The sequence below is a fragment of the Micromys minutus genome, assembly GCF_963924665.1.
Source record: "Micromys minutus genome assembly, chromosome: 15".
NCBI classification, from domain to species: Eukaryota; Metazoa; Chordata; class Mammalia; order Rodentia; family Muridae; genus Micromys; species Micromys minutus.
The window spans coordinates 12,355,119-12,383,003 of record NC_137984.1 but is presented as its reverse complement, the minus strand read 5'-3'; the positions used below and the strand labels follow the sequence as shown (position 1 = coordinate 12,383,003).

General features: G+C 38.1%; 1 protein-coding gene across 1 annotated transcript in view; it reads right to left on the bottom strand.

Moving 5' to 3' along the window:
* Positions 1 to 4: 4 nt before the first annotated feature.
* The window catches only part of ZC2HC1A (zinc finger C2HC-type containing 1A), a gene marked incomplete at its 5' end in the record, with an annotated part of 37,513 nt that continues 9,632 nt past the window's right edge, over positions 5 to 27,885 (bottom strand). The window contains 8 exon segments of the mRNA XM_080929145.1: positions 5 to 2,309; positions 5,290 to 5,397; positions 15,872 to 15,968; positions 16,403 to 16,502; positions 17,214 to 17,362; positions 18,989 to 19,130; positions 24,261 to 24,377; positions 25,936 to 26,012. Coding sequence (XP_080785271.1) covers positions 2,144 to 2,309; positions 5,290 to 5,397; positions 15,872 to 15,968; positions 16,403 to 16,502; positions 17,214 to 17,362; positions 18,989 to 19,130; positions 24,261 to 24,377; positions 25,936 to 26,012 — 956 coding nt within the window. The 3' untranslated portion in view covers positions 5 to 2,143.

The window sequence follows — 27,885 nt, the reverse complement described above, 5'->3', positions numbered from 1 at the left end:
CAGAGAATGAGAGGCACCGTGGTCACAACGGTCACATATTTCAAAGAATAATTTTCAGAACCATCTATAAGCTATCTTGCATTTGAACTTAACCGCACCATCATTTTTCATTCCGTCACACTCTAACTGTGCAAATAAATAAAAATGGATGCTGCATACAAAGATTCCTTACAAACTACTGCACAACACTTCGGCATGAGAGTAAAATATGGACCACAGAGGCATTTAAAAGTTGTAACATGTATGTGTTTCATAGATTTAATCGTGACTGTGATCTATGGACTAGAGACCTGACTATGTTTGCTGGGCCTGTCTCTTGGCAGCATGCTGTAACACTTACTCAGTACAGCTGAAGCCAAAGACAACAGGCACGGGCCTATTTACTTAACACCGATGTATCCAGACACTCCTTAAGTAGAATAAAAGACTCCATGGAGTTAAAAATACAACAGAAGGGAACAGTGCTCATTCCTAGATAAAACCATCCTCCTGAATTAAAAGTTCAGATATCTGTAACCAATTAAAGAAAAAACGGGGTTACTAACATGGAGATCTAAAATGTCTCCTCAGATTAGCCTTCTGGGCCTGTTACTGCCTACTGAAGCTGACCAGTTTGGAATGTGTTTGTCAATATGACCAAATAGAGTAAGCACGGGGAAAATCTAACAAAGGAAGCATAAAGCAAAAGGATGACTCACTGCCACAAGTTTAAACTCCAATCCCAAAGGAAAATACAACAGAACTCAAGAAGTAAATAAAGTTCAGAAATGAAAGTCTATCCATCCTTAATCATAAACAACAGATGAGAAAGAAACACTTCAACACACAACACTTGGTACCTGTGTAAGGTATTCAGACGCAACTGAATAGCAATTATAATAGAACTGAGGGCCAAACTCAGCCGAAGCAACAGACCAGGAAGGACTTCAATCACACTGAAGGTGCGAATGAGCAAAACCTGTGTCAGTCAGTGAAAGGGAAAATAGGTGTTTTAGCTGGACTTCTATAGGCCGGATGTGTAAAACATTTCAACACATCTTCACTGTGATGTGTACACTGCCTCGACATTAAGCACTAAAGAAAATATTAGAAAAAAGTAGATATTCATTCAATGTGCTCTGTAATGGTATATAAACCAAGAGGAACTAAAAAACAGCTTCATTTGCATGCTCAGAATTAATGAGAACCACAATTATTATTTATTGGGTGGGTGATCTGTTTTAAAATGTATTAATTTCTTATGAACACACATACACAGAAATAAAATTTTAAACATTAAGATATTACAAAAAAAAAATCTGTGTACCTGAAATTATTGTGTGTTTAATACTGCAAAGACTGAATAGTAAACTAAAGGTAATCTTCAGAGGAGGAGCTATGCCAAAGGAAAGAAATATAAAAAAATCACAGAACACAATTGGAAGTGAAAAGAAAATGTGGCCAACTAAGTAGGGGTAAATCATTCAGTCATAAGCAGAGTGAGATACATTTCTGAAAAGGAGATTGCATAGTTACATGTTTGCAGAAGGAGGATTATATGTTTACATTTTTAATTAGGTTGCATAATTGATAATCCATGAAGCAATGTGGACCTCAGGTTTTCCTTTTCTTCACTCTTTTTTAAGGAATTTATCAGTAGTTGCTTAAGAGTTCAGCTGGGAAAATGACCTCACACCCACTGATAAGGAATAAATAGCATTCTCTTCAGTAACAGATTCTCCAGCATCTCCTCCTATGACACTATTGGTGACAGACACTAGAGACTGCGCCTCTTCTAAGGTCTACTTCAGCAGTGTGATTATCCTAAAGCTTGCCAAGTTCATCATGACAGAGGGAGTGCTTGTGCAAGTACACCAATGTACTTAAACAGCCTAAAGCAAGACCTAAGACAATGATCTCATTTCAACTTATGCGCTTAAGTATTTCCTGGAATGACACAGCTGAAGGAATGAAATTTATTATATACAGAATATATATACATACATATACAAAAACACACTATACAGCTAAAGGATTCTGTTCCAAAAACTAAGGAAAAGGGCACTGTAGCTTTTGTACACATAACGATAGGAAATGCCTTGGCTGTCGAAGCAGCAATAACCATTCAATTCTGAACCTGGGCCCTTAGCCTCTGTGATTACGTTCACAGAGTCATTCTTCGAATGCCACATTCACTGCAGAACTTTGCCCAGTCAACAGGGTACTTTGTCCCACACTCATGGCAGAATTTTGGTAAGTGTGCAGATGAATTTCCCTCGACGCCTTTAGCGTGTCCACCATTAACTGAAGATGTGTAGTCTCCATCCGGCCTACAGAGGTAGGGAAAGAAGTGCAGGGTCAGCTTCACTCACATCGGTTGTTACCAGGGCCCAGTGCAGAGCTTGGGTCAGTGCCTACATTAGTACTTCCCTAAGTTCAAGCTAACAGTCTGTGGGTCAGGATCGGTGGAGAGGCAAAGTCGTAACTTCGGCTACAAACGCAGTTCCTGAAAAACTGAGCTATACATAAGACCCTGTCTCAAAACAAACAAATAAAAAACCAAGAAAACGAAGCAAAAATCTCAGCTGAACAATAATTAATTTCAAGTGGTTCTCCCTGAGAAAACTGCTGACGGGCAGATGCAACCATACCCCATACTCTCCCAACGTTCTCTGAATGGGCACACACTGTAGATGTTGGGAGTAAGTTACAGCTCGGTGTAACCCTTGTAACTACAAACATAATACCAAATGAATCAAAAGAGAATAATAGAAAAATTATTTACTGCCAGATTTCTGCCAGTAAAATATATATTAATTCAAAGATGAACTCTGTAGATGACAACGAAGTGTCAACTGTCAGAGGCTTGGACTGGACACAACTAACTGGCCATGTATAGTGACCTCCACACTGTGCTGTGTGACTTCTGTGTCTCGGGCTTTTGCAGCATTAGTTTTTAAGCAGTTTTAGTCTGCTCAAATACATCTTTTGCTTTCAATCAACAGTTACTAAACTACTCAGGAAATATCTTCCTCAGATAATGACTCTTTTTCTAAAACTTTAATGGTTTTCTTTTCAAATTTGAGGCATTTAGTTTACTAGTAATTCAATTACTGGTGTGTGTGTGTGTGTGTGTGTGTGTGTGTGTGTGTGTGTGTACTTATGGACACAAATGCACAGCAAGGGCTCTAATCACTGGTCTACATGGCCAGCACCATAACTCATGTTCCCCATATGTTTAAGTCCGTTAGTTGCAGAACACCAAGTGCGTGCAGGCTCCCTCTGCAGTGTGGCAGATTTCTAGCCATGTTTGTAACTGAGGTGGTTACCTCTAATCAGTTCGTTCTATTGATTTATCCGAGAACTGATACCATCTGAGCTACTCTGACTTCCTGCATCGTTACTTACGGTGCTGTATTTGCCTTGTCCCGGTTTACCTTTACATCTTCGTTCTTCACATAGATTTTCAAAATGATTAATCAAAAGTCATGAGGCATTTGGGAGCTCTACTAAAATCATATATTAATTTAATCACTTGTACAGAAAGGTTTAGAAAAAGAATTTTTGGTATTAAATATTCTAGTTTAAGAAAAGTGTATATTATATATTTATATATTCTTCATTATCATTGAATGTTTTAAATTTTTCTATGTCAAAATATTTTCATGGTCTTTAAACTGACTCCCATGTAATTTAAATTTGTAAATTCAAGTGGAATTTTTATAAAAATTTTATTTTCTGTTTGTTGTTGAGAAAAAGATTGTAATTAGTTCTAATATACCAATATCTAACCAAAAATATACCAGATATTAATTGTTATTTACTTAATAATTGGTCTTTTCAGTATCTAGGCACATAGATAACACTGTAAATCTGCTATTCTCAGTTAACCTGGACTGTTCCAATCACAATGATGTCATTATCGCCACCTGAGATGTGAGTGTTAAGAAGCCAAGTAGCACAGTCTGGCTTCTTGTGAGCACCCGTCATTTAAGAAAAACTGCATTTCCTAGTGTGAAATTTCTGCTCCTGCTGGTTAGCATTTTTTCTCTTTTGATCTTCTCTGGAATTACATTTTATAGTACACACATATGTTCATCTTCCTTGAAATCCTGATTCCAAATACATGGAGATACACGTGGGTAAGCCTGTTTGTGTATGACAGTGAAGCCCCACTTCCCAATCAGCCTGTAAGAAACAGGCTCATATCTGGTACGTGATATGGATGCATCAAGACCCCAGCAGATGCGAACGGCATTTACTCAGTAACGTAGCTGGAGGACTAGCAGTTCAACTGTCTCACTGCTGTTCACATCGTAGTTATGTAAACATTTATGTGGCAGATGCACAGATGCCCAAAGACCTCACAATCCCATTGCTTCAGTCTCAGGCAGATCCATGGTGATTCTGATAGGCAGCTAAGAGAGAGGACAAGCTGGAGGTTTGAACCTATGCCCGGGTTACAATAGAATTCTGAACAACTGGGAATGCTAGACCCTTGAGACAAAGAGGGTAATATACACACTTACGATACACACATCACAAGTTTGTAGTAAATCATAGGGTATCATGTCCTCGGTCTGCAGTGAAACCCACCATGAAGTTATCCCACCATTACAGTAAGATACTACTTAAGTTATTCACTCCTACCCAGTGTCTTCATCATGAAGCTCCCTCAGACAGTTTTTAAGGCCTAAAGACTTTGTCAGAGGAAGTGTACCTTACTTAGTGCTTTATCCACATCAAGAACAATATCCAAGAGCCACTATTCCCTCAGTACTGAACATTTCAGAACCCAGTTTGAAACTCATGGCTCACCTGCGGACAGGGTCTCATGATACACCTCTTATAGACAATCTTGCTACTTTCAACTTTTGTTTTAATTCTCAGTTTCCATTTTATCTTTATCCTTTCATTCAAAACTAATGTTAATATATCTTATGCAAATGTGTGTGGGGGGGTGTGTGGCTGTATTTTGTGTCTTCACATATAAAGTTTTTTCAGGATAGACTTCAATGTTAAAATGTGGAAATTTACAATAGTGATATTCATAAGGTCTATCTGCACAGTTAGTACTGTGCTTGGTATTTAAACATGCAAGAAAAAGAAACTAAAGATAAGCAAATCCAGTAAAAGTGAACAACTATTTCAGTATTTACAATTAAAAGTATAAGAAAATAGTGTTCATGCCTCAACATTTTCTACTCAATTTGAAAGACATACTGAGTTCTATAATAAAGAAAAACCTAACTATAAATAGCACATCACCTGTCTCCCATTTAATTATGAGGTCAGCAGAGCTACCAGTACCTGGCTGCATGGTTCTCAGTGAATGTCTTCCTTTTGTTGGTCAGCACGCCTGCCACAGGGTTTCTTGCCAAACTAGGAGGTGTGGTATTTCGAGACTTGGTGTTAGCTCTGCAAGAGGAAAAGATGGAGTGATGTGAAAGCACTGAAGCTAATGTGTCTAGATTTATCTTTTTACATCAGTAGACAGAAAAACACAGGCTGTAGAGAGTTGAACAGTTTAACTTCCAAGTAAGTATTTCAATCTGAAAACAAGTAGAATCAGTGACTAGTAATGGGAACTGCACAACATCAGCTTTACAAAGTACCACACAGACAAAAGCATTACTTAGAGCTCATAGTTTCTTTCTAAAGCCTAGTTAAAATGCCTTACTTACTCCTGCTCTCAACACGGACTCTGTTAACTGCTGACAGATGACTCCTAAGCAATGCTATACAAGTATTTCTGCTAACCCAAGGGATACCGGGTATAGTTAAAATTAAAAAATCTGCTTGCTACTTTAAATATCCATTTTATGAAAGCAACTACAAATAAATGACTAAAAATGATTTCACCACTGGCACAGACTGAAATATCTCATATAGGAGACACATTATTTCAAATCACATTTTGAAACTTTAGGAATCAAAGAAACATAGATCTAAATTATGATGTAACACTTCCATGAAAGGCTATGGAATTTACATAAATTTAGATTGAAATTAGCTTTGCACTAGCAATAGTAAAAACAATAGCTCGAGTTTCCGCATTGGTAAATTGATCAACATTACAGATAGGCTTTAATACATCATTTCATATTAAAATGCAACATGACACTAGTACTACTGTAACTGCCACACGCTAACTTCCAATAGTCACTACTGAACTCTACACATTTCTGTACTGCACAAGTGAGTTATTTAGTTCTAGTGAACGACTTTATGCAGGCTGAGACAACCGAGGCAAAAACCCTTGAGTGACTTAACCAAGGCGACTCCACACATGCTGCAGTCACACGTATGCTGCAGTCACACGTATGCTGCAGTCACACATATGCTGCAGACTCATGTATGCTGCAGTCACACCTATGCTGCAGTCACACGTATGCTGCAGTCACATGCATGCTGCAGTCACACGTATGCTGCAGTCACATGCATGCTGCAGTCACAGGTATGCTGCAGTCACACATATACTGCAGACTCATGTATGCTGCAGTCACATGTATGCTGCAGACTCATGCATGCTGCAGTCACACGTATGCTGCAGTCACATGCATGCTGCAGACTCATGTATGCTGCAGACTCATGTATGCTGCAGTCACACCTATGCTGCAGTCACATGTATGCTGCAGTCACATGCATGCTGCAGTCACACGTATGCTGCAGTCACACGTATGCTGCAGACTCATGCATGCTGCAGTCACACGTATGCTGCAGTCACATGCATGCTGCAGTCACACGTATGCTGCAGACTCATGCATGCTGCAGTCACACGTATGCTACAGTCACACGTATGCTGCAGTCACATGCATGCTACAGACTCATGTATGCTGCAGACTCATGTATGCTGCAGTCACACGTATGCTGCAGTCACATGTATGCTGCAGTCACACGCATGCTGCAGTCACACGTATGCTGCAGTCACATGTATGCTGCAGTCACATGCATGCTGCAGTCACACGTATGCTGCAGACTCATGCATGCTGCAGTCACACGTATGCTGCAGTCACACGTATGCTGCAGTCAAGACCTGGAAAGGCAGCACGACATCGGTCCCTGCCTCTTCTTTTAGGACTAAGTTCATTTTACAAACAAGCCAAAAAAAAAAAAAAAAAAAAAAAAAAAAAAAAAAAAACTTTACAAATTCTTTAAAGGTTTCCAGTCTTTGGTGAAATTCTTTCTACTCTATTTACGTGGTAAATTTGGAAGCGCCCTAAATACAATAACTACTTTCAAAATATATGGAAGTAGTAACTATCCTTTAATTCCCTTCCCTGGTGATACTTAGTTTGTCTTTGAGATATGAATATACTATACCACATGTCCAGCTTGGAGGACCTGTGTTTAAAGACCGTATAATCTGTAATGCTATTACGTACTTCACCCGATGCAACACTACAAATACATCATTCAACACACAATGCTACACTCAAGTTGTTCTGAGCAGTCACTTCAGCAAAAAGGAAGCACCGAGGTGCACTTATGCGATACCTAAGACTTCCCCAGATGGCCCAGGTCTGTATGAGATTTGCTCCAGTCTGCCTTTGTAAAGCAGAACTGGAGTCATGCCTTTCTAAGTTAATATCTGCATGTAAACACTCACCAAGGGGTGCCATTCAAACAGGGAGTGTACTCTTTTTCCTTTTCTTTTCAAAATCTCTACAAGTACTGTCAGACATACTGATACATAAATAAAAAAATATTTTTAAATATATCAAATATAACTAAAATTAAAGAAAGATATGACATTATCAACAAAAGTATCTATGATCTTATATGCCCTTTTTCTAATATCTTCTAAGACATGAACTCCGTATGAGGCATTTTGAAAAGATTAGAAATAAGTAACCATGATGATCAATTCTTAACATGTTGCTCAAAACTCAAAACATTTTTCCCAGTCTCAACCTAGTTAAATATTTACACTATGCATATGTTAATTTTATGTGGCATGTTTCAGACATATAAAGTAGATTAATTATGAAATTATTTTATCTTTTACATAGACAATTTCCGCTAACATATGCATGAACTCAAGGCTCAGAATACAAGGTCTTCCAGAAAGGATAACTACACAGAAGCAGTCATGCTCTGTAATCCTCCCTGTAACTGTTTCATGGCATGCCTGGTTACATTTACCACTGTCTCATGCTCTGTTATCCTCCCTGTAACTGTTTCATGGCATGCCTGGTTACATTTACCACTGTCTCATGCTCTGTTATCCTCCTGTAACTGTTTCATGGCATGCCTGGTTACATTTACCACTGTCTCATGCTCTGTTATCCTCCCTGTAACTGTTTCATGGCATGCCTGGTTACATTTACCACTGTCTCATGCTCTGTTATCCTCCTGTAACTGTTTCATGGCATGCCTGGCTACATTTACCACTGTCTCATGCTCTGTTATCCTCCTGTAACTGTTTCATGGCATGCCTGGTTACATTTACCACTGTCTCATGCTCTGTTATCCTCCTGTAACTGTTTCATGGCATGCCTGGTTACATTTACCACTGTCTCATGGTGAATAAGCAGGATGCACTGTTAGCTTAGTTAATAATACATTTTAAATTCAAAAAGATATTCATCTGTTACCTCCTAACTGCATCACTGAGAAATAAAGACTGACAAGGATGGCTGTCATAAGCCCAAACCTGTGAATACTGAAATCTCATGCTATAGAGTTTCAAGAGTCACTCCAACTGCCAGTTTGCTTGGTTAGAAGAGCCGTGTGTGTGTGTGTGTGTGTGCGTGTGTGTGTGTGTGTGGCAGTATCATAGCTCTTCTGCGTCATCACGTGGAATTACAGACCCTAAAGGATCTTTTCCTAACTGTAGCTCATCTTCTGCTTCACTATGTAACTCAGCCTCCATGCCTCTTTCCAAGGTTCCTAGCCTCAAGATCTTTACGTTCACAAACATAACTGCTGAAGGTGACTGCCACAATCCCAGCCAAATGTTAACACTGAACAGAATAAGAACATGATAGATGTTAAATTTAATGGAAAGTCGTAATAATATTAAAAATATTTTATGGGCTTGAAGGCCATTTAGCACTAAAACAGCTTAAAATGATTGAGGAAAGATTACATAGAAGGTAAGAAAATTCCAGTATTCTAGGATATTGATCCTTTAAGAACTATTTGACAAAGGCCAACCAAACTGCATTATAAGTACTTACTTGCAAATGGGTTCTAGCTCATGTCTTTTGAAGGCACTGTTTGACTTTGTATCTCTGCCATACAACCTTTTCACATGTCTTCCAGTTCGAAGTGCAGGGCCTAACTTGTCCATCTTACTATCAAAATATATAAAGGTGTACCCATAAGGAGAATGCTATGTTGCTTGCTTCTAAATGATTACGTAGATATAAGGATTATTTTTCTTCAGAGAGAGAGAGAGAGATTCTGGTTCACTAGAAATCCACCCTCTTCCCTTAACAAACCACCTGTCCCAAATCCGAGTCCACACAGTGCCAATTGAGGCCAGCCAGGCCACCCCGCCAGTTCCATGCAGAATCGATGCTGGATTTACCCCAAGTAGGGAATAAATCAGGAAAGTGTGCTTTGTGTGAAACGAAAAGAGAACTTCAAGCTTTTATTCACAAATAACATAATTTTCACTTTCCCTGATCTGGAAGAACCTCTCTTCTCTGTTATTTTACTTTGTGATTTCCCCTGCAGTTAAAAACTGCAATACTGAACATGGAGTACCTTATCATATCCTCAAATGAGGAATGAGCTTATTTCTGAAATATACATAGCAAAAAGACAAATGACCTATACGTTAAAAGACATGGTCATTCTAAATGTCACAGGAAAGACTAACCACATCGCTGTGAAACCTTTCTAAAGGTTAAAGTAGTACTATCTCCATCTAGTGGCTATTAGTGCTAACTGCAGGTCTGTAGGGGACATTGTTTTACATTAGCTATAATAGCCTGGTCATGTACCACCATCAACAAATACCAATTCACAGGAGGGAATAGGAAAACTGACAAACCAGGAAAACTACCTCAAAGGGCTGGTAAGAAACATGCCATCTGTAACATTACAAATATAATTTTGAGCTAGGTGTGCTATTGCACGATTTTATCCCACCACTGTGAATTTCATCCCAGTCTGAAGCGTAACTGAATTTTAGCCCAGTCTCTTCTACATCGTGAGTTCTAAGACATACAAAACTATTCAGTGAGATCCAGTCTCAAATATACACATTTATACACATACATTATACACACATCTATATACATTTGTATTATGCACGCATATATTCTTTTTTGTTCACCCAACTGTGTTTTTATGTTTTTCTCATTAAGTTACTCAGTAAGGCCTATGGACAGAACATATTTGAGAAAACAAAGTGGCAAACAAAAGGGTGGAGTTCTTAAAGAGGTTAGTATCCAAAAAGAATCTGATTACCATTCCAGAATGTAAGGGCCTCGCAGGAGGAATGTTGAGGCATTTATGTTCTTTGTCTATGTACTCAAACTTGGTGTCCACAGTATGTATGTATGCATGTATGTATGCATGTATGTATGTATGTATGCATGTACATTACAGACAGCCTTCAGTCAATGTTTTAAACATAATTTCTACAAGTCTTTGAGATTCATATTTATCTTTCATTTATAAAAGATTAGAGAATCCAATGACTTCAAATTCTAATTAGTCAAATATTTCTTTATATTGTTAAATGTTAATTATCAAAGCAATACTGTCACAAACACTACCTTTAAAACAGCACCTGTGGTTTATGAATAAGAAATAAAATCTGTCTCAGAGAAAGTTACTAAAATTATATTTTAAGAAAATTTCAGTTTACCATATTTAGAGCTCTGGATTTAATCCTCAGGATCACATCCAACACACATGAACTTTAAGTATACTTTAATTTAATTTAAAACAGATCAATTATGGTAACAAATATTTAAATCCTACATGTGAATTAGCAAACAAAAACATACATAGGATCTGATAACAATCCCCGGTAATGACCACAGATGACTGTCCCGTGTACTACACACAGAAGAGAGCTGAGGGTATGTTCACACTGAAAACTAGGTGAAAGAGAGGCCTCTGTGATGGCTGCTGCCAGTCACGTGACTTACATTTATCTGACTGTGATATGCAAGATATGAACCCCCTATATAAAAGTTTACAGACTGACTATATTTTAGACAAAACATAATTCAAATATTTCTTACACCAAATTTTAGTAAATTTTATTAGAGCCAAAGTCAAATGTATATTCTGCTACAATCTCCTATTGTTAAGATCTATACACAAACTAAAATTTTCTAAAGTTTTTTTTTTTCTTTTTTGAGTTTTCAAAGTATTTATTGCTGAATGGCCACTTTAGGAAATAGTAATGATCTTAACCAATTTCTGGCTTCAAGTAAACTTCAGCTTCAGAAGATCTCCTTGTTTACTGCTGATATAAAGAGTAAGTCCACTGAGAAATAAACTTCACTACTAATAAAGAGTCTTCAACTGAAGAAAACAGCATACACTGCTGTATAATCAAGAGATTTCTGGAATCATACTGGAAAACTTTACGAGGTAGTATCTGTTATTTTATCAATCTCTGTAGAATTAGGATATTCTATATCACACCCTATGACATCAAAAGCTCCAGGATGACCTATATATGTGTGTGTGGGGGGGTGTATGTGTGTGGGTATATGTGTGTGGGTGTATGTGTGTGTATATTCTAATCTATCACAGTTAATGCAGTGTATCAACCCCACAATAACAGCAACAAAATACCCTAACATAATAGCTTCAACCATTTAAAAATGCTAGGTTCATATCCCAGAACATTATTCTACAGAAGAAAGGTTTCTGGGTTGGCAAAATGGCTAAGCAGATAACGTTGCTTTCAGCTAAGTCTGATGACCCGAGTTCAAGCCCCAGGGTGCACAGGGTAAGAAAAAGAACACCCATTGTCCATAGTTGTCCCATGATTTCCACCTGTGTTAACTGGCATGCACATGCACACAAAAAAATAAATAGATGTCAAAGAGAAAAATTAAGGGAACATGTTTCTATCCTATAAAATCTAGTGACATTTCTTACTAATTTAATATAATACCATACTAATAATCAAATTCAACTTTTATTAAAAGATGTTCTCCAGGGTTAGGGAGATAGTGGCTCAGTCACAAAAGTGTTTGCTGCACAAGAAAGAGAACCTGAGTTTGAATCCCCAGAAACCATGAACAAACTGAGCACCATGCATTGCACCTGCTCCTGGGATGCTGGGAGAATCCCAGCTCTGGGCAGCCACGCTAGCTGAACGTATGTACAGAGATCCAGTGACAGACCCGTTTCCAAACATGAGGAGGTACAGACAGCACTGACCCCAGGCCTCCACACACATGCGCACAATTACATACACGTGTCCACCCACACTCACAAATGTTCTTTACATTTACTCTGCAGCTCTACTTCTTACCCCATCTACTGTGATCAAATACGAACAGGTTGTTTTCACAGTAACTGAAGTAAGTAACTAAAAGTCAAATAAATCAGCCATTGAAAACGACATTCACTATATATTTAAAATGACAAACATCAAGAAAGCAGGGCTTGCAAGAATACAGCCCTGTAAGGTTTGTGGTTATTGTCAGGTGTCACAGAATTTAATGACTCAGTGTTGCATCATATTTCTGAAATTTTCCTGGGCTACAAAAAATTAACTTTTAGAATTAGGATGAAAAAAATAGATTTGAATATTCTGTTTTTGAAAGCTATAGAAATAAACACTGTTCATCTAGAACTTAATGATGACATAAGATTCTCCAAGTGCAAAGATTCGAATGTCATGATCCCAGTGTGAGCTGTGCAAATGTCATGAAGTGCTAAAAGTGTCTTCACGAGTCAATGCATAAGTCAAGGTCAGGGCCAGGCAAACAGGCATTCTTGTACAGAGCCACTATTCTATGACAAGACAGCAAGTTTAGAGGTGAAAATGTTAACTTATCGATCCATTAGTCTTATCAATCATTCCATCAAAACTCGAGACATAGGGTTTCTTTTTCTCCTCCAATTCGATCATCATGGTATCTACAGCTTAGTAAAGGAAACAATGAAATGAATCGCTGCTCTAAGGATTCAACACAGAAATGGTAGCTGACACTCCAAGGCCAGCTGTTGACTGCTTCTAATTTGTAACAGGAGAGTCGTAATCTCCAATTAATACTGTAATACAGAAAACAGACTGACCAGAAGCAAACAATAACTCTGCTTTAAGCAGAAGGGCCTGAACACATGACTGCCAATTTAGTATGTTACAGGGCATCCAAAGTGTTCAACTTCGGCATTATAGCAGTGCAGTACTTGGAAAAGTAGATGTTTAAATCTTTGCCTGTTAGTAAGAAGAAACTTTCTCTTCCGGATCATATATATCAGGTTTTTGATCAGGCTTCTTAAATCAGTTATGAAAGTCCTTATTAACACGGTCACGAAGTGCTGTCAGAGAGGCATCCTCAGAGTTGCACACCTACTTAGTGCACAGTGGGATACAAGTGCCTCGTTTTCTACTTCCACGATCCGTATGTTCTCACTCACTCTTGTGCTTGCCCTCGTGTGTGTGTGTGTGTGTGTGTGTGTGTGTGTGTGTGTGTGTGTGTACACGGTTTTTGTTTGCTTTGGTTTGGATCTGGTTTTTCGATGCATGTATGTGTACAGGCAGGACTGGCGTTGGCATGAGGACTCACCCGTGTCCCTTGTTCACTGAATCAGGGTCTCTCAATCAACCCCGAGTTAGTTGGGAAAGCTAATCTTGTTAGCCAGTTTAACCTGGTGACTGAGTCACCTTCCAGGGTTGGAAACACAGGCAGAATGATCCGCCCACTCCGTGCTGCAAGGATTCTGGGTATCGGAGCTCTAAATCTCCTGCTTGTGTGGCAAGTACTGTAACGGTCTACCCAGCCCCAAATTCCTTTGGAAAATTCTACCAGCCAGCTTCATGTCCACAGTCTACTTAAAAGGTTTGTCATACACCTCACTCCAACCACAAAGAAAATATCAGTAAAACAGAAGTGTTGAAAACTACTGCCTTCTAATGTATAATTAGCAAAAACTAAAACAATAAAAGGACTAACTAAAAGCAGTTCTCTTTGCTGTGGTAAAAATGTTTTTTAAAATTAAGTGTTGTGCTATGCATTACTATGCACTGAGTTGACCAGTAGAAAAGAAAAAAGAAATCCGTACTGTTTGGTTTATTAACCATCAGAAGATAAGGAAAAGGCACACAACTCCTTGTACTTTGTCAGTATTTTGTTAGTTTTTTATTCTTTCTGCTCTGTGGTCTTGCTCATTTGTTTCTTCTGCTGATCCTGGGGACTGACCCCAAGGCCTTGAACATGCCACACAATTATCCCATGACTGGCCTACAGTGTCATCCCATTAAACTGTGTTTGTGTGTGTGTGTGTGTGTGTGTGTGTGTGTGTGTGTGTGTGCTCGAGCTCGAGATCACTCGAGCACACTCAAGTACACACAGGTGATATGCATGTATATGTACACTTGTTGAGATGCATACGTGCCATGGGGCACATCTGAAGGAAAGAAGGCAATGTCAGGAATCAGCCCTCCTATCTACCTTTTGGGCACTGGTCTCTTGCATTGTGCTGTGTAGACCAGCCTAGGAGGCCCGTGAGCTTCCAGAAATTCTGTTCTGGAAGATGCTATAACCCCAGCATATGCTAGCATTACAGTTTATGCAGTATCATGCCTGGATCACACATGAGCTGGAGATCTGAGCACAGTTATACATGCACACGTGCCAAATGCATTCTCTACTGAGGCCACTCCCAAGATTCAAAGTCTGTATATCTTGGATATCCTATATTATCTGGATTGAGTTGGGGGGAAAGATGACTAATCACAAATGGTAAATAATCCGCTGTAAATTTTCTTCATGAAAATAGGTGACTGTGAGTCAGAGATAAAGTCTTCTTGAAAATTATGTGAGTAATGATTCCTTAACCAACTACATAACTAAAATAACAAAAGACAAAATCTTCTGTTTTTGTTTTCTTTATTGTCTTTGTAATTTCATAATTTATTCACAGAGGAAAGTAAATCTCTGAAAATAAGTATTTAGATAATAAAACGCCTAATTTCTAACATTACAATAGACTGTTGAAAGGAGAAGCAATGTCACTGGAAGCCGTCTATTTGGAATGACACAGTATAGGAAGACTAAAACTATTAGTAACTGTTAGGAGTACTAGTTAGTGGTAATTCCACAGATGCTGTCTACATCATGTCTACACATCGCAGTTCCCATCGCATTACACTTCAGACAACACAGATATACTACAGAAAGTTCCATAAGGAGTTTTGTACACTGTTTTTCTCATAGCAAAGTCATAAAGATATATTTACTTTTATAATCCCAAATAATTTTATATACATCTCTATACATATTATTCCATCCAAACTGCTCAGTTACTGATTTTTATGCATTATAATAAAAATACTTGACTGTATTCTAGTCAAAGATCTTACTCAGCGCCTGACTTTTCCTAAAAGCTACATACCTTCACAGAAATCTGATTCTCTGAGTTCCTCCATGACTACAAAAGGCTGAAGTATAGTCCTCAATATATTAGTTATTACTAAACCTTCAATAGAACACATTATTTCCTAAGATACACCAAAATAAAACTGTTCACCCCAACACATACACACGTACACACAGACGCACCCCACAAGTACAAATCTTGAAGAATACCAAGTACAGTTTTCTCAGTTATGCTGGGATTTGTCAGCAGCATCACTGAATGTGTCTTCAGCAGAAATCTTCTAAAGGAGACAAATGAGCACAAAGAGCAGAGCAAGGACAGACACAAAGCAATGCACTAGACATGCACGTGGACTTACCCTGCCTGAGGGGCCGCTACTGCTCTATGAGGAGACAAGGTCTGAGGTTTGCTTCCCAAAGAGCTGTTAACGGAAGATGCTTTACCCGTAGGCACCCCTTATAATAAAAAGGCAACAGTGTTTTAACAATAGTATGAAAGGAAATTCACATAAAACAGAGTCTCTAACAAGGAAAGCAGTTCCTTAGTGCCTATAGTCACACATTAGTAAGGAATGTGTCCAGTTCTTGTTTGCCCATCACTGACACACAAACAGCGCCCACTTCAGTGCTTCCTCTCTAAGCCGCTAGCACCTGTCTTAGAGGACAGTTCAAGCACACACAAGGAAACGTGTGAAAACATTGTGGCCTTCCAGTAACAGAGAAAGGCATCAGCTATAGTTGCTATTCAAAGTTCTTTCTATTTTACCCAGAAATAAACACTAAGCTCAATTTCTTATGTATAACTTTCTAATAATCTAAAACAGACCACTTTTGGCATATCCTTATCAACTCACATGGCTTTCTTCGTTTATTTAATGGAATCTCATTACCTACAATTGTTTTGCTAGTAGTACTTGGCTGTGGTAGTCGGGAAGATCCTGATGATATACTTCCAGGAGGATTTGATTTTTTAAGCGGAGACGGCTTATACTAAAATAATGAAAATTAAAAAAAAATCAATATCATTTTGATATTAAGAGATATAAACTAGTAAGTCAACAGCTCATAATCCCTAGTGAGTTGAGATTATAATGAGAAACAGAAAATACTATAATCAAAGCTAAAGATGTTTATTAAATGTCCTCTAACTGTGTGAGAAAGGAGACATGTTAGTGAGTCAGTCAGTGTCCAAGCACACAGTTGCATGTCCCAGGTGTGAGGCAGCACACAGCTGCACATCCCAGGTGTGAGGCAGCACACAGCTGCACATCCCAGGTGTGAGGCAGCACACACCAGAGGAGGGCTACAGGCAAGGCAGCACCACAGTCTCACAGCAGAAAGACTGGCAAGTACATTCTTGGACAAAACGGAATGAAAAGTAAGCAGTAATGTATTGAGAACATGCTAATGATCTGAAAATAATCAATTCATTTGAAATGAACTATGAGCAAAGATTAAAAATTAGAACATATTTAAACTAAATAAACAACTATAAGATATAATTAAACGATGCTTCAGAAAGGAATGGAATAGCTTTCAAATACTTATAAATTTGTGCTATTTTTTTTTCAGCTTGTCTCTTGAATTTTATACCAAAACCATTAGAAATAACACACCCATTTTGACTGATTAAAATTCTATTAATTTAGTGTTATGAATAATAAACATAAAAAAGAGAAATACTCCAAATTGTCCTCTTACCTGTGGCCGAGAAGCTGGTTTTCCTTTCACATCAGTAGAAAACTTGCCCTTATTACTAATCCGTGCGGCCTGTTCTTTACAGAAATTGATGTGTCTGTCGGCTGCGTTTTCATTGAACCTCCTCTGGCAATATGGACACTGAATGTAATCTACAGCATGGCAAAGGAGACACAGTCAGTGACGCTTTATGGTCAAGAACTCAAGCTGAGAAATATACATCATTGCATCCCAGACGCGTGAAGCCTAATCCCACAAAGCATCCACCTTGGCTGATTGAAATCAGTATCTTCTACATTTGAACCAATCTGAGAAAAACTGAAGAAAAAAATAAATAAAAGTGTCAGTAGAAAAGAAAGAAAAATATCTGTTTTCATTATGGACATAAACTTTATGGTATCTAAACAATAAAAACACATTAAAATATAAACTGAGGTACAGATTAAATTATAAAATCTTTTTAAAAATAAAATCAAGAAATAGGCAAACAGACTGCCAAGAAACTTATTTTCTAAAAGGAGGTTCCAAGGAATGACAGTGGTTTAAAAATCAAAACTTCACTGACATAATTCAAATTTTAGAAAAAAATGCTACTTTTTAATGAACAGTCTAAAACATCCAGCCACAAACTGTTGCAAATCCAAAACTTTAGAGCATTCGCCGCCCAGGTTGCCCTGACAAACTGGCATCCTTCCTTCCTTACCAGGGTATGGAAAGTGCAGGCAGGAAGCTAAGACACGGGACAGAAATGCCTGCAGAGCGGGGAGCTCAATGCCGTGGAACATAAGTGTATGCCAATAAGCGGTCTAGCTAGCCCAGCTGGAATAGCCCAGAAACAAGCAGGGTTCTTAGTACTATAGGAGTTGACAAGCTATACTGTGTAGGCCAAACCAGTCTTATTACCCATTTCTGAAAATAAAGGTTTCGTGTTTGTTACTGTTTGAGATACAACTTTACCAGCTCATTGACAAATTATCTAAGGCTTATGACAAGCAAAAGCTAACTAGTCCCAAAGTAGTCTTACCAATAGTCAACACTTAAAATTCTTACAATTCAGCCTTTTACTGAAGTAGCTGACAAGGGTATTATCTAGAATAAAATGTTTAAAATAATCACATCCAGGTTTGCTAAAATACATTCTCTTTGCTAAGAAGTAAACTCCAACCTAGAGCACCAATTCCATTTCAGTGTGGCTGGGTGTTTGCATTCAAACAACTACTTGTTAAGGATATTCTAACAGCCAACAGCAAAATGTCAATCCCCCCATTTTAAGTCTATCTTAGTAACTCTTATGGATTTGCTATAATCTTCTTACTTAGTTTCCCAGTAGAAACTGTAATAAAACATTGCTTTGAAAACATAATTTGGGTAACTGGTATACACCAGAAGTTCTGAATTAATTACATAGTTTAGAAATGTTATAACTTTCGTTTTAGGGCAGATACTAAAGAACCAAACAACCTAACTCTTTGAATCCTAATGAATGCATAATGAGCTTAACTGATTTTCTAGTATCAGTATTTTATAATTATAGTTTTTAAAACATAAAGCTGATGTTTAAATAAAGTCACTGTGATGAGGAGCAGTGTGTTTCTATGCTCCATAAGGTTGTACCTATACACCTGGATTCTCAGATTACCACCGTTATTTAACAACAAAGTGTTAAGGATTGTGTGTCATTAGGCTTCTTGATACAAAGTTATTTCACATCCACTTAAAAGATAAATTCCAGTGTTCTTTGCTCACAGGAATATTTCTGTCAACAATCCTCCACATACCAGGGTCATACGAAGGTGGAGGAGGAGGAGGAAGTTTGCCTCCCTCTTTGAGAGCCTGATCAAGGCCTTTTGCTGCTCTTATGGTGGCAATGAATTCCTCGTGCTTTCTTCTCCAATTAGATGGTTTCTTTGGTGGTTCTGGCTAAAAATGAGGAAGAGATGACATCAAGATATACTTTTTAATATACTGAAACAAAAGTCCAGTTAAAAAAAAAAAAAAGTCCAGTTAAAAGTCAGTGGTCTTTCCCAAGTGAAAAACCTGCAACTACGTTGTGTGTGACTTCTAAATACATCTCTACTCAAGGCAGATAATGGTAACAACCATGTGTATAGACAACCACATCTGTGCTTGCTCTCCAGACTTCTCTTTTGTGACCCTTTATGGGTGATACAGCTTCCTGACTCCGAATGGTGTGAACAGGTTGTAGAGGTTGAGAACTGTGCTGAGGATATCACTGGATTGTAGGTGATGAGTAAGATCATCTCAGGAAGCCGTCTGTCTACTGTGCCCATATTCCTGGACAACCTCTTTCCCGACTTTCAATCTTTTAGAAATAATTCTTAGGAAGTACTGAAGAAAGTATCCTTTTTTCCCCAATTCCTGTGGATCTTCAGTTATTTTGAAACTATTAAATAATTTACTATTTTGTTTGGTTTTCACTTTGCTTTTTAATTTTATTTCTATTTTATTCATTGTGAATCTCATTCATTTGGCATAGAATCTGACATAAGAGTTCACCTTATTTTAAAACCACGGTCATGCCAGTGTTTCTGTATGTGAACTCCCTCCTCTACCCTACCGCAATACAGACAGAAAACAACCATCAGAAGTTAAACAAGTGTCAATCTATTCTTGAATTTTCCCTTTCATTGCATTGCTTTGAGGGTCCTTGTGTTAGAATTTAGAATACTGACACTTTATGGCATGTGTGATATTCCATAGGGTAATTTTAATTCATGGCCATTTTTTCAGTCTTATTCTTCTATGTACACTCTCCTGTCATCTTATAATCAGCTTGTCATAAAAACTATTAATTTAACTTAAAAAGGAAGATTTTATTCAAAAATAATTTAGAGAATCTAATCTTTACTCATTTATGTTTTTAGGATTCTGCATACTCTTCAAAGAAGACTTGCACTTTCATTTCAAAATACACTCATAATTAACCTTACACCTTGTGTTTTTCATCTGTGTAAGAATTTTCATGACTTGCTACTAGAAGCTATCTATTAAGTATATAAAACCGAGTAATTTTTATATATTTTCTATATGTTTTGCTTTTATTTCCTCAGGTGTAGGGATGAGATAGGAGTAACCGTGCGTCTGAACATCTGGTGAGGGTTAACCTAGAGCCTTTCTTTCTCTAACTATCCACAGGCCTAGGTCTGGAAGCTTCTAGCCTTAGTATAGTGTAATAGTCCAAGGTTACTGATTCAGTCTGGCTTTTCTTGGCTTAGCCTGAACTTCTCTGCTTAGCCTCATACTAACTTAATATGTTCTAATCTCCGGTCCTTCTCATTCTCTGGATCATTCATTTTTCTTCACCTGTGTCTGTCCTGCTAAAACTGACACACGCATACACCTCTCTCCCTGCGTTGCTCCTTCCTGTACTGTTCTCCAGAGTTGGGCAGACCCCATCTCTGATTTTTCCTGTAACATCTTTCTCTGATTCATCACTTTGTGTGCCCCTCAGTGAGAGGTTACCTTCCGACATGGCTGCTTCCTTCTACAAATGAACCTTACCTTCATTGTGAGGGTTTGTACTAAAGGCATGTCTACATTCCATTGAGATCACAGAGTAATCTAGAGTGTGTCTACATTCCAGAGAGATCACACGTTGATCCAGGGTGTGTCTACATTCCAGCAAGATCACACACACTGTGATCCAGGGTGTGTCTACATTCCAGCAAGATCACATACACTGTGATACAGGGTGTGTCTACATTCCAGCAAGATCACACACACTGTAATCCAGAGTGTGTCTACATTCCAGCAAGATCACATACACTGTAATCCAGAGTGTGTCTACATTCCAGCAAGATCACACACACTGTAATCCAGAGTGTGTCTACATTCCAGCAAGATCACATACACTGTGATCCAGGGTGTGTCTACATTCCAGCAAGATCACACACACTGTGATCCAGAGTGTGTCTACATTCCAGCAAGATCACACATACTGTGATCCAAAGTGTGTCTACATTCCAGCAAGATCACACACACAGTGATCCAGAGTGTGTCTACATTCCAGCAAGATCACACACACTGTGATCCAGAGTGTGTCTACATTCCAGCAAGATCACACACACTGTGATCCAAAGTGTGTCTACATTCCAGCAAGATCACATACACTGTGATCCAGGGTGTGTCTACATTCCAGCAAGATCACACTGTGATCCAGGGTGTGTCTACATTCCAGCAAGATCACACACACTGTGATCCAAAGTGTGTCTACATTCCAGCAAGATCACACTGTGATCCAGGGTGTGTCTCCATTCCATCAAGATCACACAGACCTAGAAGGTCTTTGGAAGTGATCCCTTGCCAGAGCAGTCATGTTACTGAGTTAAAATTCCACTAAAACTTCCCCTATTTTAACTCTGTCTTACCGTCCATTATAACTTTTCAGTCGACCCCTTGAGTTTTCTAGGCATGTCACAATTCCCAATATGCACACAGCACCACTTAGTCTCTTTAATCATGCCAGCTGGCATCTTGTGTGCTAGATGTAACTGAATTCAGCTCCTGACTCCTGAGTCAACCACCCGTTATCTTCCCCTAGACATGAGGCTGGCTTACACTAATTAGTCCAACTGTTCTTTCTTAATGTCTTTATTTGTAAATCAAAAATATGGATTCAATCCCTGTCTAGAGGCAGTTATTTAAAAATACAAATCCAAAACTAAACAATAAGAACTAAAACCCTACTGACAGGCCGAGACTGCTCACGCAGCATGTGTGCAGGCCGAGACAGACCAACTGCAGCTCACCCCTCATCCAACAAGCTTATTTTAGAACGGATGGAGACTCTTACACAGGTCCACACTGCAAAGAGTACATGACTATGGAGCCAACCCAACTGATACAACTGTAAGGCAACCCACTACACTAGGCTCAGGGGAAACAAAATACACAAAAGGGGACAGAGATTATAAAAGCCGAGGAACAGGACACCTGGTACAGGAAAACTGTGTACATGACAGGGAGGGGGCGGAAGCAGAAGCGCTGTGTATACAGTGCTGATATATCAAGTTCTCAAACGTTCCTGCTAATTAGAAATAGTTATGATGCATAGTTCTTACATCAAAGATAAAAAATGTTGCCAAAAAATTGATAATTAAGATAAAATGGAACCTGGCAGTGGGGTGTACACCTTTCATCCCAGCACTTGGGAGGCCGAGGCAGGTGGATGTCTGAGTGTGTTCCAGGACAGCCAAGACTACATAGAAAAACACCGTCTGGAAAAATCAAAAATAAAATAAAGAGAGAAAAATGGAAAGGAAAAACTGGAAAGCATCCTTTAAAAACAAAATAGTAACCAGAAAAAAATTCACAAGACATATTTGCTTTTAACAAGTAATTATTAAAAACTTTCCTACCAAAAATTTCCCAGGCCCACACACCTATACTATTGAGGTCTTTTAAAGTATTATTTTTCCCAAAGAATATTTTAAAGCAATATTTCCCCGAAATGTATGAGAGAAACAAAACTTTGTGAAAATAAAAATTATAAACCCACCTCACTCATGGATATATAATATAAAAATCTTCCATTGGGAAGTTTACAGCTAACTGGTGACATTTATCTGTTCTGTAGTATTAGTCATCTACTGACAATATGTGCTGTTCTTTTCCATGTGTTTTCCTTACAGGGCCATCTTTATACCACTGAGAGCTAACAGCCTTCCTATTCACCACTGAATGTAGATGGTTTTCCTGGTGCTTTGTAGCATGGTCTATGAATGAAGCTGTCTGAGGAGATTTCTGAGATCTTGTGAGAAAACTATGTCTAAACAGGACAGAATCCTGGAATCTCTGTTCTTCCATAACTTTGGCTGTTCTGGGAATCCCAGTTATGGTTTTACTTTAGATTACCTATCATCTAACCCATTGTTACTTAGATGATGATTTGACCACAGGCTCTCCTCTGGACTCTATAGAACCTAAGGCAATAAGACCTTGCTCGTGACTGCATACAGCTTGAACTCAAAGTCAATGTCTTCTAATTGCTTTCCAAACTTTAAGGAGTATACCGACCTAAGGATCTTGTAAACAGCATATTCTAATTCAGTGTATGTGTATGTGCATGTGATACCAAAGACTCTGCATTTCTAACAAGTTCTCAAATAATGCTGCTGTTAATACACCAAGGATCACACTTTAGGGGGAAGCAAAGCAGTAAATTCATCAGCATAATTTACTTTGCTTTTATTGTTAAAACAATTAAATCAGACTTTTAAAAATTAGCAACATTTGAATATTATATTCTCATGTAACCTCCACAATAACCCCGTAAGATACCATCTCTATCAGCACCGTGAAGGCACGCAGAAGCATACACAGGTGAATGGCTTAATCATCACAGAATGTTACATAAGTACATCAAAGTCTAGGATTCTCATTCTTGTAGCCAGACTCCGTACCAATGAACATTCAGCCACTGCCTGTTTTAACTGATGTAATCACAGAAATAGTACCTAGTATGGAAAACGTCAAATACTGGTTTATGTTTTTTGTCAAATCTCACCATCTTTCCTGTAAGTATTCACAGACAGCAAAACGAAGATAAGTATCAGATTAGCCTAGTATCCAATAACTTTATCTAAGAAAGGAACTACAGATGCAGGGCTGGGAACTGAACCTCATTTCTTTGAAAAAGTTGCAATTAATGAGTGATTTCTCCAGAACCAACTTAACTAAAAACAAAACAAAACAAAAAACTTGGTAAATTTATTTATCACCATATTCAAATAATCCCAAAAAAAAGCATCCTATGGTTAGTTTAAGGATGCCACTTAAATATGAAGTAGCTCACAGTGAGGTGTTACAGAGTTGGATGACCACCTGACACCACGGTTTCCTGTACAGTTTCAAAGTTTCATTATCAATGGCACTGTTATTTATTCATCTGTTTTTAGCTAAAATAAAATTTATATTCCTGACATTTATTCTGAGCATATAACACGGAACTTTGTTTACCTAGGCTCACACACATATTTGCTTCACAAAGTGTAGTAACAAGATTTACACTGCTCAGAAGTTTATAGTTACCCTCGGTTTCAGGGGCTTGACTGTGGGAATATCAGTCCCTTCCGCTCTCTGACGGCTGGAATCGAAAGTCTTCCTCTTTTTAGTTGCAGTTTTCTGGCAAATGGGTCCATGTTTTTTCTGTTAAAATCAAGGAGGACAGCATATTTTATTTTCTACAGAAGAGAAAATAGCAAAACTAAAAATTCAGTCCTGCTAAAACACCATTATTAAAAAGCCCAGAGGAAAAAAGTTACACATTCCTTAATTAGATTACACTTTAAAGGGAACACACACACACACACACACACACACACACACACACACACACACAAACCCTACCTTTCAGGAAATTAAAGAGGAATACTATCTTACAATTTTGTCAGGAAGTCATTTAAAATTCTAGCTTTCACCATTGCTAAGAAGAAGCAACAGTGAACCAATCCAAAGCTCCTTCCGTGAGAAGTCCTCGGTAAGTAAAGACACAGCCGTGAGAAAAGCCATGTAAGAGCAAATGACTCAATCTTGGGATACAGAAGCTACCCACGGGCACTTGGGTTACATAAGGTAACATAAAAATGGACTCATACATCACTAACTCAAAGCAGCAAACCGAGTGCTCAAACGCATGTCCTTCCTGTGAACTCTCCCTTTCTTCCAGAACACACAATTCTCCTCCTAGAGCCCAAGCTTTTTCTCTTCAACTGTGACTTTCCCTGAAGTGTGTAAGTCTACGTATGTACAGATTGTTTTCTTAATAAATGCTACAGTATTTGTTCCTGTTTAAACACACAGTTAAAATTATCTTAGCTAGCCTCCAAAAAGCCAGTTCTGTAGAGTCTCCGTTCAGTTGAGACGACGTAATAAATGCACTTTTTGTACTTCAGTAAATGCAAGAAAACTGCACTGTTAACTGTGTGAAAAAAGAAAGAAACAAAAGAACTGGCTATTTAGTACTGATGCCAAACGTGGACCCACTGTCTACTGGTACTTCTTTTTTGCTTTACAATAACCATTGCATTATAAATAGCTTTTAAAAGGTTTGAAGATGTACCTTATGTGTATAAGCAGGGACTACCAAGTATGCATGTGTATCACATGCATATCTGGTATCCACAGACGCCAGAGGAGAGTGTGGGATCCCTGGGAATGGGGGGTCACCCTTAAGACACCATGTGGATCCCAGAGACAGAAGCTAGGGCTTCTGCAATGGTAACAAGGGCTTGTAACTGCAGAATCTATCTCTTCAGCCCTTGGACAAAAATGTTAAATGTCTTTTTTCTTTCTTTTGAGACAGGGTCTCACACTATATCTTAGGCTGGCTTAAAAACTTGCAGGAGTCTTCTTACTTCAGACTTCCAGGTGTTGGGAGTAGAAGGGTTAGCCATTACTTTTGCCTCTATTTCTATTCAGCATATTGCTCAACACTTCTTCACATCTTAGAAAATAATCCCTGTGTTTACAGTACTTTAAAGCTAATTCTAGAAATTATAGAATTTTCCTAATACATTTTCACTATATTTATGAGGTACTTTGCCTCCTGAATTTATGTTTAGTGTTTCTATGTCCTAATAGCCCTATTGTTCCTCAAGGCTGGAAGACTTAGCCTAACATCAGGGTTCAGAAGTACAGAGCCACACTCTCAAGCACGAAACGATCTCTGAGGCTCCAGGGCAACAGGTTAGAATCCGCCACTAACCAGTGCTAACGGAAAGAACGTTCTTCCGCAAATCTTGCAGGGCAACAATTCTCCAACTTGGACAACACCTCCATTTTCTAAAACAGAAAAATTTCCAATTAGAATCTTTACAAGTCAATTGTCTTCACAAGTCAAATCATAAAACTTTAATTCTTAAAGTTTTCTCTTAGGTCTCATGGGTGAGTTAAGAGCTCTTATTTAAAAGTTTCATTTTAAATTAGATGTATCAGTTACCTAAAAGACAATAATACACACAAAACAGTGATAATCCAAGGAACCAAACTGATATAGTTGGAGATATATAGTTCTCTTTTAATTACTCCTATCTATTGTAAGTACAAGAATTCAGAATCAGATCTGTCTGATCCTCTAAGGCATAGGGAGCTCCTCTAATGAGTCATCTGAGCTTATCTGGGAGTCTAGAATCAAAAGCATCTTATTTCATTTATCAACAGATAATATGAAATAGAAACACCCAAAGTTAAGACCATCCAGTTATGTAAACTGCATGTTGTGTACCCTACGAATCATTCATGTTTATACATACATATGATACTTACATGTACTCACTGGGCACAATTAAATGAAAGCTAGCTATAATTTGTATACAATTAAATGCAGAGCTACCACGTACCATGTACACAAGAAATTTTAGTGATGAAATAATTCAAAAGAAACATAAACCTATCTTCTTTGGGATACTGTGCAACTGATTTAATTAAACATTTTATTTTTCTACCTAACTATTCTATTAAACTGAAACTTACTTTCATACCTAGATTTCTGTAAAAGTGAATTGGAAACCTGTAAATTGTCCAAATATCTTCTGTCAAAATTTTACTGTCAAAGTTCTTTATTTATATAAAGAGAAACTAGAGAAAGTCTTTATTCCTCAAAATAACCAACTCCTGAAAAAAAAATGCAGAATTTGAATTCATAAAATATGGCCTTAGGGCACTAGAAGTCCACAGGAAGGCACTCTACTGATTCAGAATGGAGCAGTAAGCAGGCACTCACGCAGCCACAGAACAACGTTTGTTCTCGCAACCTCCTCGTACCCCACTGACCTACTTTATTGATGAATAGTGGCTGTCTTTCCCTCAGATGGAGGTGAGATGTCTGTGTGATACTGCTCAACTGCACGTTAGAAAGGCAAGCTTTAGACTCACCTGGTGTGTTCCCCCTAAATCTGGCATTAAAAGGTCACTTTAGAAGAGGAACCTCACTGCTCTGAACTATGAAGGTTGAAGCCGTTTCCATAGATAACCATTTTAGGCTCATTAAGATAACAATGGTCTTAAATTAATGAGTCAAAGTAACTGGACATGCTTAATAATCCATTTCACATCCTGAGGTTTTATATATTTTCACAATCTAAAAGTTCAATACTATAAATTAGAACACACACAGTTCACTTGGTTAAAAGCATATTTCTTTAGTTATCCTACTTTGTTACAAAGAAAAACCTCACGACAATTAATTCCTGAGGTAGGTATGGTTTAATAGTATGTGCTTACTAAACATACCTAAAGCCACGGGTATAATGCTCCCCCACCCTCCCACACAAACACTTTCTTAACCATTCAGAAATATGAATTCAATTCACTGACATGATCTGAGTGGATACTTGAGCACCTCCTCCTTGCCAGGCATACACTGGAGCACAAGAGTGAACAACACAGCCAACACAATTCATTTACTTACTTATCTATTCAACCCAGCAGGAATGAAGCCGCCTCTCAGGTAAAAATTTTAAATTTAATAGCTGTCACAGCTTTACCATATGATAAAATATAATTTTTGGAGTTAATCAAACATCTTCAAAATGTCTTTAAAGGGGGAAAATACTGTCACTAGGAAAAACAAAGATGAATGCATACCACAGCAATAATCTCAGGCTATATGGGATCCATTCCTACAATCCTGGCACTCTAGAGCTGAGATGTGAGA